This window comes from Uranotaenia lowii, chromosome 2, assembly GCF_029784155.1.
Source record: "Uranotaenia lowii strain MFRU-FL chromosome 2, ASM2978415v1, whole genome shotgun sequence".
NCBI classification, from domain to species: Eukaryota; Metazoa; Arthropoda; class Insecta; order Diptera; family Culicidae; genus Uranotaenia; species Uranotaenia lowii.
This window is the reverse complement of record NC_073692.1, coordinates 348,969,545-348,986,527: the sequence shown is the minus strand read 5'-3', so window position 1 is coordinate 348,986,527 and position 16,983 is coordinate 348,969,545. Positions and strand designations below refer to the sequence as shown.

At 44.6% G+C, this 16,983-nt stretch overlaps 5 protein-coding genes across 8 annotated transcripts in view; 1 reads left to right on the top strand and 4 right to left on the bottom strand.

Annotated features, from left to right (window-relative positions):
* LOC129746534 (ras-related protein Rap-2a) overlaps window positions 1–16,983 on the top strand; it is a 432,219-nt gene that overhangs the window by 246,204 nt on the left and 169,032 nt on the right. The window lies entirely within an intron of this gene.
* Window positions 1,586–2,452, bottom strand: LOC129746523 (trypsin 5G1-like). The gene has a single exon (XM_055740203.1). It carries the CDS (start codon window positions 2,434–2,436, stop codon window positions 1,633–1,635), a length of 804 nt encoding a protein of 267 aa, XP_055596178.1. The 5' UTR covers window positions 2,437–2,452; the 3' UTR covers window positions 1,586–1,632.
* On the bottom strand, window positions 4,717–5,588 carry LOC129746524 (trypsin 5G1-like). The gene has a single exon (XM_055740205.1). It carries the CDS (start codon window positions 5,569–5,571, stop codon window positions 4,768–4,770), a length of 804 nt encoding a protein of 267 aa, XP_055596180.1. The 5' UTR covers window positions 5,572–5,588; the 3' UTR covers window positions 4,717–4,767.
* LOC129746521 (trypsin 5G1-like) lies at window positions 7,479–8,384 on the bottom strand. Its single transcript, XM_055740201.1, has one exon. The coding sequence runs from the start codon at window positions 8,358–8,360 to the stop codon at window positions 7,557–7,559; it is 804 nt and encodes a 267-aa protein (XP_055596176.1). The 5' UTR covers window positions 8,361–8,384; the 3' UTR covers window positions 7,479–7,556.
* Window positions 9,010–10,016, bottom strand: LOC129746529 (trypsin 5G1-like). The gene is made up of 2 exons (XM_055740210.1): window positions 9,920–10,016; window positions 9,010–9,862 (listed from the first exon to the last, which is right to left on the bottom strand). Exons 1-2 carry the CDS (start codon window positions 9,963–9,965, stop codon window positions 9,126–9,128), a joined length of 783 nt encoding a protein of 260 aa, XP_055596185.1. The 5' UTR covers window positions 9,966–10,016; the 3' UTR covers window positions 9,010–9,125.

Genomic DNA, 16,983 nt, shown 5'->3' with positions numbered 1-16,983 from the left:
CTCTCTGCTACCCATCGTTTCCATACGTGTGTCCACCATCGGTTTGTACACGAGGCCTCCCCATTCTACCCAACCTACGGTGGCTCAGTTGAGATACCAGAGCACGTAGTATTCAACTGTCCGAACTTTGAAGGGGTACGCGCTAACATGCTTGCAGCCTGCGGACCTGACAAGACAGCCGACAACTCCGTGCGGAGGATGCTTATACATGGCACGTGATCAGCGATGGGTTCACCCGGATCATGACTGCCCTGCAGAGGAGTTGGAACCAGCAACAGTCCGCGACCGGTGTAGGGTGACTTTATCTTCTGCGTATGCCGAGTTGTTAGGTACGTCGCTAACGTTGTGTAGGATATCTCCACCGCCGCGGAGTATCCGAGGAGAACGCACTCCCTACGACGGATGCTGTGGCGATAAGACTATACCTTCTCGGAGACGAACTCGTAGGTAGGAGAGTATTCACGCCGCGGAATACTCTCGGGTAAAGTGATTTCACGTCGTCGGCGGATGAGTCACTCGAGTCTGTGTAGGTCAGTTTAATATGACGTCTTAGATGGGAGTCATCCGAGTCGTTTCTTAAAGCCCCGAACGTGTGCTGTGACAGGCGCAAGTCCAGGATAAGCTGCTCTCGATTCGGCCCGCGGAGTCAGATAGAGCCCTACTCTCGAGTCGGTAGAGGAAAGGTCATTGGTTTCTAGCAGTGGTCTCGAACAGAGGCGGAGTGCACGATAGTCGTAGAAACCAAGCGAGCCTCGAGTTACGAGTAAAGGCCGGACCTCGAGTCATCTGAGAAGTGGTCCTTAGTCTTGAATAGTAACAAGATGCAGGGTATATATGCTGGAGTCTTGACTTGAAAGCGATTTACCACCTGGGTGATCGACGTTTGTATCAGACAGATGGATAGACTGTAAACTTGGCAAACACGGCTTCGCCAGTTGACCATCGAAATCTTTTAACACGTTTCCAGGCATGTTACTAATGCTGAAGCCGTTGGCATCATTCTCTATAAAAAAACAACAAAATCAGTTCTCAGTACCACCTCTAGGATCTTAAAGCGTAGTCAGATTTCCACAGATCCTTTGGCTTCTAAGGTTCGTAGCTAAAATATGTCATTTCAGAAGGTCCTATCACTTAGACGTCGTTCTTAAAGCCGACCATCCTCACAAACTGAGAGTTGTCCATAGTTGTCAACTCAGGCTCGCGAAAATGGGAAGGCTTAACAAGTTTATGGCAAATTAATTGGTGGACGTGGTTGAGCCCTCCGGATCTCTCGTCCTACGAGATAGGTCAATACTCTGGATTTCTTCAAGACAATTTTTTTTCTTTATCTTTCACCTAAAGAATTGATAGCTTCCGATAGTTCGGCTCATTCGTTAGAAAGGAAGGGCTTTATTACGTTTTCTACGTCTTCTGGACTGGAACAGAGTCGAGGATGGAGAAAACTGATAACAAGTTCTGAGGCTTTCGAAACACCTACTAGGCTTTGCAGCCATCATCATCTTATTACTAAAAAAGCCATACCATTGTGTGTTTTGACCAATCTAAGATGAGTTTTTTTTTATTTCTAGTACGCACAAGCCTTTATTCTTTAAAAAAATATAAAAACGTCCATTTCTTGGCCAGTCCGTTTGATTAAATGAGGCTTTGCCCCCTGATCCAATCTCGCACCGCCGCAACCCGGCCATAAACTCCCGGATAACCTGCTTTGGCACATCGGTAGCCCCAGGATGCAACTCCGACCAGTTTATTTTCGCATGCGAGCGGGCCCCCGGAGTCTCCCTTGCATGCATCAACTCCTCCTTCCCTGAAGCCGGCACAGATCATCCGGCTAGTTAATCCACCCTTGTATGCATACAGTTGGTCACATTCTCTCCAATCCATAATGGGCACAAGTGCCGCTCGAAGTTGCGTCAAATCATCATATTCATTATTAGTTCTACCCCAACCGGAAATAGTACACATGATGTCATTCTCAACTGGCTCCCACTGTTTGGGCAGTTCGATGGGCCGGATAGTGTCTGTAAAGGTTAGATTGCGAGCCAACTCCAACAGGCAGAAGTCCCAATCAGTTGCCAATAATGTGTTATAATTTTCGTGTCGGATGGATCGTTTAACCGGGACCTCAAAGCCACCTTCTTCGTAATTTTCACTTCCGACACGAACCGTCAATTGGGGATTTTCAGAACTTGGAAAACAGTGACCAGCCGTCAGAATCCACCGAGCTCCGATGATGGATCCTCCACATAAGTTGCCCTGAAAGACAAATGAAACTTGCCACGGTACACTATCAAGGGTAACTAGGAAACCTCCCACAATGCGTCTCCGTGCGGGGTGCTTGCCACACCATGGATGAATTTTCCGTGGGGTAGAGTTCGTCCATGGTGAAGCCCCCAGTGAAGCTCCCAGCACCGTACAAATGAGAAGTATCGATTTCATTGCGGTAGCCTGTTGAACGCTACCAAATCGAATGACGTATAGTATTCGGTGTGTTTAAGTTCATTTATTTATACTGCATTTACGAAATAATAAAATTACACATCTGGTTTCCGGTTTCAGCTGTCCATTTTCCGTTTCTCACTTTCCCTGAATGAATTGTGAATGACGTAATCAGAAAATTTGTAGGAAGTGGTTGAACCCTTCGAATTTCTTGGCGTACTCATCTCTTTTGGTCAGCCTGACCAATATTGTAGCATTCTACAGCTATCGACCGTTCGGGTCATTCGTATGAAGAGGTGAGCTTCAAAAGACGATTTCAATGTCTGACAACTTGGTCCTGAACCGGACTGGCTTAGAGTTAGGGAATACCTGCTAGGCTTTGCAGCCTGTCCATTTCAGGAATGTAAGAAGTTTTCGATAACTGACACCATAGTATCCCTATGGGATACTTTATTAGATATAATTAGCGTACTTAACATATTTTACTATATGGACATGCTGGTATGTTCCTAGTGTTCGTGTCCTAAATGCACTACTAATTAACTTCAGGCATACCACTTTTGTGTAGGCTCCTTAAAGTTATTCGTAGGGATGAAATTTCACGGGATAGCTGCGTTTTTGAGGAATAACTAGAAACAATTTTCAATTCAATAGAATTTTTCCATTGCTTTTTCCTGGGTAGCTTTCTCCGGCACAACCGTAGCCCCAGGATATCGTTGCAATCATGCCTCCTTCCTTGTGGTTGGCACAGCTCATTCGGTTGGTTACGTCTACCATATAGGCTGCGTAACATTCTCGATAATTTTTTGTGGGAACCTGTGCCGCTCTAAGTTTGCTCAGGTCTTCCCACAAGGGCTGGGTGCTACCCTAACCCTGTATCACGCACATAGTACCGTCGGCAACTTGTTCGTCCTTTCTCGGTAGCGCGGTAGCACTTACGCTTCTGAAAAACCTGAACTTCTAAGTTAACTCCAAAAGTTTGGAATTGTAGACCAGTTTTTCCCAAGAATATTGGGGATGCCGAAAGGTCCGTTTCACCTTGATCTCAAACCCACCTTCATTGATGTAGCTGTTCATTTAAAGAGAGGTCGTTTGAACTTCCGCTGCAGTGCCCAGCCGTCAAATCCATTGGTCTCCGATGATGCATCCTCGACAAAGGTGCTTAGTATCCCAGAGCGTAACATGCCATGATACATCATTGATCGAAACTTCGTCCCAGAAATTTTGGAAGCATGTGCCCACAAACCTTACCGTACTCTTGACAGTAATCGACCTCCCTATTCGTTCGTCCGAAGCTCGACGTTTGTATCAGACAGGTGGGAAGACTATAAACTTTGCTAGCACGGCTTCACCTGTTGACCATCGAAAGGTTTTTAACACGTTTCAAGACATGTTACTTATGCTGAAGCTGTTGGCATCTTTCTGTATGGGAAACCAAAATTAGTTCTCAGTAAAGCGTAGTCAGGTCTCCAAAGATCCTTTGGCTTCTAAGGTTCGTAGCTATGTTATATTTTCAGAAGGTCTTATCACTTAGATGTCGTTCTTGAAGTTGACCATCTTCACAAACTGAGAGTTGTCCATAGTTGTCAACTCAGACTCCCGAAAATGGGTAGGCTTAACAGGTCCATAGCAAATTGTTGGGTGGACGTGGTTGAACCCTTTGGATCTCTCGCTCTACGTGATAGGTCATCCTGACCACCAATACTGTGGATTTCTTGAAGACGAATTTCTTCATCTTTATCTTCCACCTAAAGGATTGATAGCTTTCGATGGTTCGGCTCATTCGTCAGAAAGGTAGAGCTCTATTTGACGTTCCTTACGTCTTCTGGACTGGAACAGAGTCGAGGAGGGAGAAAGCTGATAACAAGCTCTGAGGCCTTCAAAAGACCTGCTAGGCTTTGCAGCCATCATCGTTTTATTACTAAAAAAGCTCTAAAAGTGTTCGATTACTGTCATCAAAATTGTAATTCCTGAATAAACGATGAAACTGTACTGACATTGAACTTTAAACAAAGGACTGGGATATCACTCCGTGACTATTAGCTGTGCCAAATTGTGAATAATCCTTTTGAGGTTCCCTCTTGGTGATAGATGGCTCAACATTTCCAACGTTTGAGACCTGTTAGAGACGTTGTTCGCGACATACCACTGTGAAGGCTGTAAAGTCCCTGTTTCAGTTATGACAAAGGACAAATATTTACCAAAAGCAAATCGGTACAATTGTGTGTTTTGACCAATCTAAGATGAGATTTTTATTTATTTCTAGTACACACAAGCCTTCTTCGCATTCTTTTAAAAATAAAAAAAACTCCCATCTCTTGACCAAGCCTTTTAAATGCGGGTTTGCCCCCTGATCCAATCACGCACTGCCGCAACCCGGCCATACACTCCCGGATAACCTGCTTTGGCACATCTGTAGCCCCAGGATGCAACTCCGACCAGTTTATTTTCGCATGCCAGCGGGCCCCCGGAGTCTCCCTTGCATGCATCAACTCCTCCTTCCCTGAAGCCGGCACAGATCATCCGGCTAGTTAATCCACCCTTGTATGCATACAGTTGGTCACATTCTCTCCAATCCATAATGGGCACAAGTGCCGCTCGAAGTTGCGTCAAATCATCATATTCATTATCAGTTCTACCCCAACCGGAAATGGTACACATGATGTCATTCTCAACTGGCTCCCACTGTTTGGGCAGTTCGATGTGCCGGATAGTGTCTGTAAAGGTTAGATTGCGAGCCAACTCCAACAGGCAGAAGTCCCAATCAGTTGCCAATAATGTGTTATAATTTTCGTGTCGGATGGATCGTTTAACCGGGACCTCAAAGCCACCTGCTTCGTAATTTTCACTTCCGACACGAACCGTCAATTGGGGATTTTCAGAACTTGGAAAACAGTGACCAGCCGTCAGAATCCACCGAGCTCCGATGATGGATCCTCCACATAAGTTGCCCTGAAAGACAAATGAAACTTGCCACGGTACACTATCAAGGGTAACTAGGAAACCTCCCACAATGCGTCTCCGTGCGGGGTGCTTGCCACACCATGGATGAATTTTCCGTGGGGTAGAGTTCGTCCATGGTGAAGCCCCCAGTGAAGCTCCCAGCACCGTACAAATGAGAAGTATCGATTTCATTGCGGTAGCCTGTTGAACGCTACCAAATCGAATGACGTATAGTATTCGGTGTGTTTAAGTTCATTTATTTATACTGCATTTACGAAATAATAAAATTACACATCTGGTTTCCGGTTTCAGCTGTCCATTATCCGTTTCTCACTTTCCCTGAATGAATTGTGAATGACGTAATCAGAAAATTTGTAGGAAGTGGTTGAACCCTTCGAATTTCTTGGCGTACTCATCTCTTTTGGTCAGCCTGACCAATATTGTAGCATTCTACAGGTATCGACCGTTCGGGTCATTCGTATGAAGAGGTGAGCTTCAAAAGACGATTTCAATGTCTGACAACTTGGTCCTGAACCGGACTGGCTTAGAGTTAGGGAATACCTGCTAGGCTTTGCAGCCTTTCCTAATACAACTGTCCATTTCAGGAAGATGTAAGAAGTTTTCGATGACTGACACCATAGCATCCTTATGGGATTCTCTGTTAGCTATATTTAGCTTGCTCAACATATTTTACATTATGGACTTGCTGGTAAAGGGTGATACGGTCAAAATTTGGTCAAGGGAAAACGCGTGTGAATCGTCGAAATCGTTTATTTAAAAAATCAAATTAAATTTCTTTTTCAAGTTTAATTAGTATTAAATTCAGGAAAAATATTCAGTTAGGCTTCCGCTTTTCCAAATCCGAATTGCCAAGCCTTACGCTTAACTCCTGCCATCCGATTTTGTACGGCCACCTTGTCTACCTTCCTCGCCGCAGAAGGCCAGTTTGCCTTGAACTGCTGCTCGTCCTTAGCAGTTTTTTGGTCTTCTATAGGTTTCGCTTGACAATAGCCCATTATTTCTCAATTGGGCGGAGCTCTGGCGTGTTGGGAGGGTTCTTTCCTTGGGAACCACCTGCACGTTGTTGGCGGCGTACCACTCCATGGCCTTTTTACCGTAATGGCAAGATGCCAAATCCGGCCAAAATAGTACGGAACAACCGTGTTTCTTCAGGAAAGACAGCAGACGTTTATTCAAACACTCTTTCACGTAAACTTCTTGGTTGACAGTCCCGGAAACTATGAAAATGCTGCTTTTCAAGCCACAGGTACAGATGGCTTGCCAAACCAGATATTTCTTCGCGAACTTTGACAGTTTCATGTTCTGCTTGTAGTCGGCTTTGACGTAGGTTTCGTCGTCCATTACCACGCAGTCAAACTTCGTCAGCTTCGTCGTGTACAGCCTCCGGGATCGCGCTTTGGCCGTCGTATTTTGTTTATCGTCGCGATTTAGATTCTCTACATCCGTGATTTGGATGTAGACGATACACCCAGCTTATTTGCGGCATCTCGGAGAGAGAGGTTAGGGTTTCGCTTGAAACTACCGGTAACTCCCTTTGTCGTCTCAGCGGCTTCCGGTTTTCGATTTTTCCCCGATCTAGACTTCCTGGCTATCAACAAACGTTCCCCAAACAGTTCAACTACATTTGTAACGGTTGATTTGGCAACTTTTAGCGATTTTGCCAGCTTTGCGTGCAAGTAGCTCGGATTTTCGCGATGCGCGAGCAAAATTGTGATACGCTGCTCTTCTTCCTTGGACGGCATTTTGACAACTGAAGAGTGGATTCCAAAATCAAAATAGGAGCAACATTCTACACACACACACACCTTCAAAATGAGGGGTGCTCAAGTTTTTTAAATGCAAAATTGAAAGAAATACGTCAAGTTGGTGTTGACCAAATTTAGGCTTTGCAGCCATCATAGTCTTTTTGAGGTCCCTCTTGGTGATAGATGGCTCAACATTTCAAACGTTTGAGACTTTTTCGAGACATACCACTTTGAAGGTTGTGAAGTCCCCGTTTAACTTATGACAAAGGACAAATTTTTATCAAAAGTAATCGGTACAATTTTGTTTTTGACCAATATAGGATGAAAACTTCGATTTTTTTTTATTTCTAGCACGCACAAACCTTGATTTTTTTATTTTAAAAAAGCTCATTCCTTGACCAAGCATTTCGATTAAATGCGGGTTTGCCCCCTGATCCAATCTCGCACCGCCGCCACCCTGCCATACACTCCCGGATAACCTGCTTGGGCACATCCGTGGCCCCAGGATGCAACTCCGACCAGTTTATTTTCGCATGCCAATGGGCCCCCGGAGTCTCCCTGGCAGGTATCAACTCCTCCTTCCCTGAAGCCGGCACAGATCATCCGGCTAGTTAATCCACCCTTGTATGCATACAGTTGGTCACATTCTCTCTGATCCATAATAGGCACAAGTGCCGCTCGAAGTTTCGTCTGATCATCATTTTTATTCTTAGTGTCACCCCAACCGGAAATGGTACACATAATGTCATTCTCAACTGGCTCCCACTGTTTGGGCAGTTCGATGGGTCGGATAGTGTCTGTAAAGGTTAGATTACGGTCCAATTCCAATAGGCAGAAGTCCCAATCAACTGCCAATAATCTGTTAAAATTTTCGTGTCGGATGGATCGTTTTACCGGGACCTCAAGGCCACCTTCTTTGATATTTTCACTTCCGACACGAACCGTCAATTGGGGATCTTCAGAACTTGGAAAACAGTGACCAGCCGTCAGAATCCACCGAGCTCCGATGATGGATCCTCCACAAAAGTTTTTCTTAACGCGAAATGAAACTTGCCACGGTACACTATCAAGGGTAACTAGGAAACCTCCCACAATGCGTCTCCGTGCGGGGTGCTTGCCACACCATGGATGAATTTTTCGTTGGGTAGAGTTCATCCATGGTGAAGCCCCCAGTGAAGCTCCCAGCACCGTACAAATTAGAAGTATCGACTTCATTGCGGTAGCCTGTTGAACGCAACCAAATCGAAAGACGTATAGTATTCGGTGTGTTTAAGTTCATTTATTTATACTGCTTTTACGAAATAATAAAATTACACATCTGGATTCCAGTTTCAGCTGTCCGTTATCCGTTTCTCACTTACCCTGAGTAAATTGTGAATGACGTGATCAAAAAATTTGTAGGCAGTGTTTGAACCCTCGAATCTCTTGACGTACTCATCTCATTTGTTCAGCCTGATTAACATTGTAACATTCTACAGGTATCTACCGGTTGGGTCATTCGTTTGCTTAAAAAGACGTTTATTATGTCTAGGAACCTGACTCTGAACTGAACTGACCTAGAGTTGGGGAAGACCTGCTAGGATTTGCAACCTCTCCCAATACAACTGCTTATTTCAGGAAGATGCAAGATGATTTCGATAACTGACACCATAGTATCCTTTCAGATTCTCTATTGGCGAAACTAAGCTTGCTTATTTTTTTTTTATTTCTTTGGATTTGCTGGTATGTTTCGAGGGTTCATGTCCTGAACACATCACTAGAATTTTACTGGAGGCATATCAGTTCTTCATAGGATTCTTAAAGTTACGCCAAGGGATAAAGTTTTACGGGATAACTGTGTTTTTTGATAAATAACTAGAGACGATTTTCAAGTTGTAGGAAACATACGCATATATTTTGAAATTTATTCAACCAAAAACTAATTTAAATACCTCCAAAAGAATTTTTCCTAACACCCAATCCTTGGACCACTCCTCCCGATCAAATTCCACTAACGGTCTTGATCCATTTGCGTACCGACGCAACCCGGGCATAAACGCCCGGATAACCTTCCTCGGCACAACCCTCGCCCCAGGAAACGACTCCGATCAGTAACTGCCTGCACATCAACGGACCCCCGGAATCTCCCTGGCAGGCATCGATTCCTCCTTTCGCGTAGCCGGCACAGAGCATCCGGTCAGTTACCCTGTGTTTGTTGGAATACAGTTGGACACATTCGCTCTGTTCTATGGTGGGAACATGTGCTGCCCGCAGTAAGGCTAAATCGTCCACGACATTCTGGGTGCTGCCCCAACCGGAAACGGTACACATGGTGCCATCCGGCACCGCCCCGTCCTGCTTCGGCAGTTTAATCGGCTTGATGCTTTTGGTAAAATCAATCTTCCGATCCAACTCCAACAGCGCAAAGTCGTAGTCTGAGGTGGTATCAATGCCATATTTAGGATGTCGGATGGATCGCTTGACCTTGATCTCTACGCCACCTTTATTGTAGTTTGAGCTACCCATGCGGACCGATAGGCACGGCTTGTCGGAACTTCCGGTACAATGGCCAGCCGTCAGAACCCATTGGTCTCCGATGATGGATCCTCCACAAATGTGTTTGGTATCCCGGAGCGAAACCTGCCATGGTACTTTGTTGATTGAAGTCACGAAACCTCCCACGATACGACTGTTCTGATGTTCAGTACGCCACCACGGACGCAAACTATTAAAGGATGCTATGAAGGAGGAAAGTTTTCTTAAACGATGTTACCGCTACTTTTTTTCTAACGTACCCTGTGAAGCTCCCAGAACAGCACAAATTAGAAGAATCGACCTCATCTTGGTGCACTGCGGAACAGAAAGATGTTATAATATCGAAAGGCTTTAATTTGTTTTCTTTTATGTTATTTATAGCATGTTTTTGTGGAAGAAATACATCGCACATCTGGAATGGGTTTGTTTTGAAATGGTTTCATCTGTTGCCAACCATTACCGTTTGATTAGAACAGTGTTTGGTGGAACTGTTTGAAATAGGCTTAATTTTATGCAATTTTGAAATCTATGCACTGTGAAAGTAATAATTCGATGAGGTTGAAAAGAAAAAACAGAAAACGTTCAAAGTGGTTACTCGAAAAAGCAACATAGTTATGTAGTTGGTACCTACTTAGTTATACTCTGATAGAACTCTCTGGTGAAGGTGCAGCCCATTCAGAATAACCTGACTGGTGCTCGAAAAGTATTTCAACTCAACTTGCGGGTAGTGGCGAAGTTGGAGGAAAAGTCCCATTGGATTCGGCATTCTACGAACTCATACTTTCGGCAAGCTGTTGGACGAGAGAATCTGCAACCTATTGACAATTTTTCCCTATGGTATAAGGAGATAGTCGAATAGACAATTCGGTTCTCCGGAAAGGACATCTACGATAGAGTTCATCCGAATAGTAACAGAGTACTGTAAAGGAAGCTTTTTGAAAACCCGATTTCATACCAATCTTATTTTTTCCGTAGTATTCCATCTGACGACATAACTTGATGAACATAATTCCTAAAATTCATTCGATCCATGGCAACCGTTCTCGAATTTCTCGAACATCCAACATTCGCCAGATCACGCTCCATTTGGCCTAACCACCTCGCTCGTTGCGCCCCTGCTCTTCTTGTTCCTACCTAAATGACAGCGAACACCTGTTTTGCAGGAGAGTCGTCCGGCATTCTCGCAACATGCTTTTACCGCCTTCACCAGATTCTGGATACTGGGTTCACCGTGGAGTCGCGTGAGCTCGTGGTTCATCCTTCGCCTCCACACTCCGTTCTCCTGCACGCCGCCAAAGATGGTTTTTAACAGTCGTCGCACAAATACTCTGAGCATCGCATGTCCTCCTCAAGCAATATCCATGTCTCGTGCCCGTAGAGAACAACCGGTCTAATGAGTGTTTTGACTTCTCGACCGCAGTTGCTTGTGGAGTCCATAGTAGGCACGACTTCCACTGATCATTCGCCGCCGGATCTTACGGATAGTGTCATTGTCTGCGGTCACCAATGAGCCAAGATAGACAAAGTCTTCGATTCCTTACCTACGAAATCCAAACCGGGCTAAGATCTCACCGGTCTAACAGTGGGTTTTTTAAGGGTTCCATACTCGGACCTATTCTCTGGAACACTACGTATAAATAGGAGTTCTTGGAAATAACCAGTAGGCACACAGATTGTCGTAACGAACGATATATTGCCCATGATGGCTAGTGAAACAATGTAGGTAGAAAACCTAGTAACGATGTCGTTGAAAGGAGAAGGCATCTGGGTTGTAACTGAATTACTACTGATTACCAACAAAAAGGAAGTACCGTACATAGTGATTACTGGTGTAAGACATATGACATCTTAGAACAGTAGTTGACCTACCTATGCGTATTATTCTTATGGCTGTGATGATGTGTAGCGACTGTAGTTCTGTCGAAGCTTCGTTACGGAGCAACGGCCTGGAGATCTTTCCAAGAACAACAGACTCAAAAAGCCTGTTGTGGAAACTTCACTGAATATGTACGTATGTGTTGACTATTCCGTGGAGGCAGGCACTTGAGCATAGGCTTCGTAAGGGTATCCGACCTCCGAAAGGTGGATATCCGTGGCACGAGAACGTCGAGTAGGTCAGAAAGACCCGCTCAGGTTACATGATCCTCGTTCTGTGCCAGGGGAAGACGCCCGAAGCACTTAAGTTGGTATGTGGAATATGGGTTGGGATATGTTCGGTATGTCGCAGGCACAATTTCCCAGATTGTTTGGATCACCGCTTCAAAGCCCACCAAGGTGATTTCTTGGTATCGATGAACTTCACGAAACCAGATAAGGAACTTTTACTCACGGTTTTTGTAGCATACACTCAAGTTAGGAATGGGGTAGGGTGCTCAGCCTTCCAGGAAGCACTGGAAACGGTCGTTGTAATCGTCGTTTTAACTGCCAAGAGTGTCCGAACAGTCAGGTGCGAGTGTACGAACAATTTGAAGATGGACTGATGGTACTGGAACACGATCTTCATGGACCGGAGTAAAATTATTGACATTTCAGTAGGGAACGACCGATCCTACGAGTGAATCTACAAAATTAAGACAAGGTCGTTGGTTTGTTACTCCCGTGGGTACGTCGCGTGCGTGGTAGAAGAACTCCATCGATGGTGACTATCCGAGTAGTGCTCCCTACAATGGAAGTTTCGGAGATAAGACTTGACAGATTCTGCAGTTGATATCGTAGATGAAAAAGAATTCCGGTAGTGTCATTGGCGATTACTGTGATAGTCGTGAGTTCATGATAAGCGATTCCCGATAGCGTCAATAGCGGAACTTGAGTCATTATGAGAATAGGCCGGAACACGAGTCGTCATCCGAATGGTGACAGAGAACGCGAAGCGCGCATATCAAAAGAAGCAGACATGTGTTCGTTACTGCGCCATTGTGATGATCGACGTTAAGAATACCTTCAATAACACCAGCTGGGAAGCTATGGCCAAAGCGCTTCACAGGATGCGTGTTCCCAATACGCTCTGCAGAACAAAAGGAAGCTTCTTCGAAAATCGAGTCTTGACATACGAAATCGGAACCGGGTTATGATCTAACGGCTGGCGTTCTACAGGGTTCCATACTTGGACCTTTGCTTTGGAATGCTATGTATAATGAGGTGTTAATGCTGAAACTACCAGCAGGCGCGCATGCAGACGATATCGAGCTCATAATCACCGGTGGAACAATCGAGGAGGTAGTAGACCTGGCAAAGGTATCTGTAGAAAGGGTTGACATCTGAATAGAGGGAGTAAAGCTTCAGATAGCCCACCAAAAACTGAAATTCTGCTCGTGACCAACAAAAGAGTTGTGTCGCATATGGATTGTAGGACACACGGCATCTTCGAAACAGCAGCTGAAATACCTTGGAGTAATAATCGACAATCGTTTAAGTTTTGGTGCGCATGTCAAATACTGTTACCGAATAGCCATGGTCCAAAGAGTAGCAAAAGACGTCTCCTTGCGAGCGTAGCACTGTCGAAACTACGATACGAAGGAGCCACATTACGGAGCACATATCGGCTGATAATCATGCGGGTTACCTGGGCATACAGGACCATCCTGTGATATCCTGTCATCGACATAACTCTGACGGAGAACAAGAAGTGTTACAAAGCAAGAGCTGTTAGAGGAGTGCGTAAAGCTCAACGAGCAGCGTCAATGCTCACATGGCAGGACGCATTGAACAACGCAAGATGGTCGCAGACTTCAGACTGCATAAATCGGACGTATGTATAGGTCAACTTCCACCCGGCGCAGTTCCTTTCGAGTTATGGGATCTTTAAGCAATACTTTCATATCGGTTTGAGTTTATCAACTCGCCATATAGCCCGGAATGCGTAGATATCGAAGAATCGGCAGAACATCTTTTTCTGGCCAAGGTTCCTTTCAAGGTGTAAACAACTTCAAAATTTAATCGCTGAAAATGTTGTGAGTGAGATGTTTCGCGACGAACATTCGTGGCGTGCTACAGTCAACGAAGTTTCGCAAATCATGCGCGATCTAATTCAGAAGCAACGCGATCTTAGGGTGCGGTATTACCCTAATCTGGACTCATACGTGTGGAGGACTTAGAAGGTCTCACGTACTCAGACACGATCTTTCCTGCAGCAAAAGGAAGCGGAGAAACCATCCGGGGTGGTCGTGGCGGGATTCTAGCTGGGTAGTTACATAATCGACTATGTCCTGGTGGTAAGAAACCCTACGGGAGTGGACCAGTGTACCAGTTTGAAGTTGGCGAAAAGGAAAAGGAGAAAGAGGGAAAAGGACAAGGAGAAAAAAGGAGAACTTGGATAAAGGAGAAATCCCAAAAATGAAAAAGAGGAAAAAGGAAAAGGGTGATATGTATAAGTGCATGAGCAGAGCCTATCCCTTAAAGTAGGATCATAGGGTGAAACCAATGGGTACATCTGAAATACGAAGCCCAAGGTAGTTTTAGTGGGACAAATCTACTCACGGCAGCAAACAAGGTCACGCCTTCGGTCGTTGAGAGTTGAGGTCTGAAATAAGTAAATTGTTTTCCCTCTTTCGTCACGGTTCTAGGTCAATGGCCTCAGATGGTCTTCATAGAGTAAGTGGTATACCATGAGTCTACGCATTGTACCCTTGAACCCCGAATATCAAACACGATCGCTCATCATGTCATGGAATTCTATACAGGTTCTGGTAACTAAACTGCTACATAACATTAACACTGATGAAGCTTATAAAACTGAATTCGATGACACCTTATCACTTTGTTTACATTAAGTCTAAGTTGTCAGAGGATATATGTTCTTGTTAATCTAGTTATCAAGTGTTATCTGGCACAATTGGTCTCGAACCGTAATCTAGTGTAGTGATTGCCAAGTTCCAAACTTATATACGACAGCAAATCATAATTCGTGAACAGTAAATTCTTTAGGGCATTTTTTATTTCGACTTGCACCTGGAAATCTGAAGTACCACAAAAAAACAGCAGAACAGAAACCTTCATCGTCAAAGGTCTGGACAGGAATGACTCGTAATGACCAAACTGCTTTAGCTAAGATCAACCGAACACCTGAAGAAATGAAGATCAACCAATGTATGCACCAGGAACTAGTTCTACGGCATGTCCTCATTTTGGTTCCAGCAGAAGGTTTTTCAGCAGGACTTCGAGTTAGCTCACGAAGGGAGGAAAAAATATTCAGGGTTCATTCCGAGCTCGGAGTGACCGATGAGTTCGCCTGACCGCCTAGAGTATATTGAAGACCAAAGTCTACTTTACAAAACATGACGGTTTGGAAATTCTGAAGCGACATCTAGCTGAAGTCTGGGCTAAAATACTATGATAAGCTTTATAATCCTCGTAAGATATGTGCCTCGAGCTTTTGCAGCGAGTGGTTAAACTCAAGAATAGATTCGAATTGTACCAAAGAATTTAAAAAAATGTGATTTGTTTTGAAGTGAAGTTACCACTTGGGTGAAAAACTTAAAAACAACAGTATAAATAGAATAGGTTCGAGTTGACGACCTTGTGGTACACCGGAAATTGCAAAATGATAATGACTTGGAGCTCGTTATTCAAAAAGCAAATGCCGATTTGGAAAATATTTCAGAGCTTTTAAAACATAGAAAATTGTGTCTGAATCTTGATAAAACCAGCTGGATGGTATCAGGTATGGCAAAAGGGGTAGGCTTCATAGCGTAAAGTCTGCTTCATTTAATATTGGAACAAATTATTTTGCTCATTGTGGCGCTCCTAGTGGACGGATTTGGAAACTTTTTTCACCCACGTGTCGGGAAATTCATTACCTTTCACCATGTATTTATGTCATAACACCAAACGATAGCATTTTGTAAACAACCGCCATGGAAGCCGAACGGAGAGATCAAATTGTGCACAGTTTTCTTGAAAATCCATTGTTGTCGGCATCGAAGCTAGCTAAACAGCTTAAAATGCCCAGAAATACCGTATGGCGTGTTATCAAGCAGTACAAGGAAACATTGACGACGGCTCGGAAGCCGCATTCGAAGCGTCGGTGTGGAACTGTCGACCGGAAACTGCGTGGGAAAGTCATCAAGGCCGTCAAGAGGAATCCCAATCTTTCAGACCGCGATTTGGCCAATAAGTTCCAGGCCGCTCACAGTACGGTGCGACGAATTCGTCTCCGGGAAGGAATAAGGTCATTCCGAGCCAGCAAACAGCCAAATCGGACGCTGAAGCAGAACAATGTGGCCAGAATCCGTGCTCGAAAGCTGTACGACCAAGTGCTGACCAAGTTCGACGGATGTATTCTGATGGACGATGAGACCTACGTGAAGGCGGACTTTGGGCAAATCCCAGGTCAAAAATTTTATTTGGCGACGGCTCGGAGGGATGTACCTGCAAAATTTAAGTTCGTGTTTGCGGATAAATTCGCTCGCAAGTACATGATTTGGCAGGGGATATGCAGTTGTGGACAGAAAACCAAAGTCTTTCTCACTGACAAGACAATGACATCAGAAGTCTACAAAAAAGAGTGCCGACAGAAACGGATTCTGCCGTTTATTCGTGCCCACGACCGTCCAGTAATGTTTTGGCCGGACCTCGCAAGCTGCCATTACAGCAAAACGGTTATGGAATGGTACGCAACGAACGGGGTCAGCGTAATACCGAAGGACCTCAACCCCCCAAACTGCCCCCAGTTCCGGCCGATAGAGAAATACTGGGCAATCACGAAGCGGAGGCTTAAGGCAAAGGGAAAACTTGTTAGGAACATGACTCAAATGAAGAACTGGTGGAATCAAATCGCCAAAACGGTGGACGAAAAGGGTTTGCGCCGCCTAATGTGCCGTATTACGGGAAAAGTACGAGAATTTCTTCGAAACAGCAATGAATAATTTTTTTAATTTTTTTTTTATGAAAGAGTAAAGAAAATGCTACATTTGTATGAAAAACAAATTATGAATTCGTTAATAAATGACTGAACTACACGCAATTGTTTGTGTTCCAATATTAAATGAAGCAGTCTTTAAGTGCATCAGCACAACCTATCCCTTAAAGCAGGATCATGGGGTGAAACCAAGGGGCAAATCTGGAAAACGAAGCCCAAAATGGCTTTAGTGGGACAAACCCACTCACGGCCGCAAACACTCGGCTGTTATGGTTTGAAGTCAAATTTCCATCTTTTAAAAAAAGAGGTGAGGTCAGGCCTTGGGTCGGTTCTAGGTCAATGACCTCAGGTGGTCTTTATAGAGTAAGTACCATGAGTCTGCGCATTGTACCCTTGAACCCCGAATATCAAACGCGATCGCTCACCGTATCATGGAATATACAGTTTCTGGTACCTGAACTGCTACAT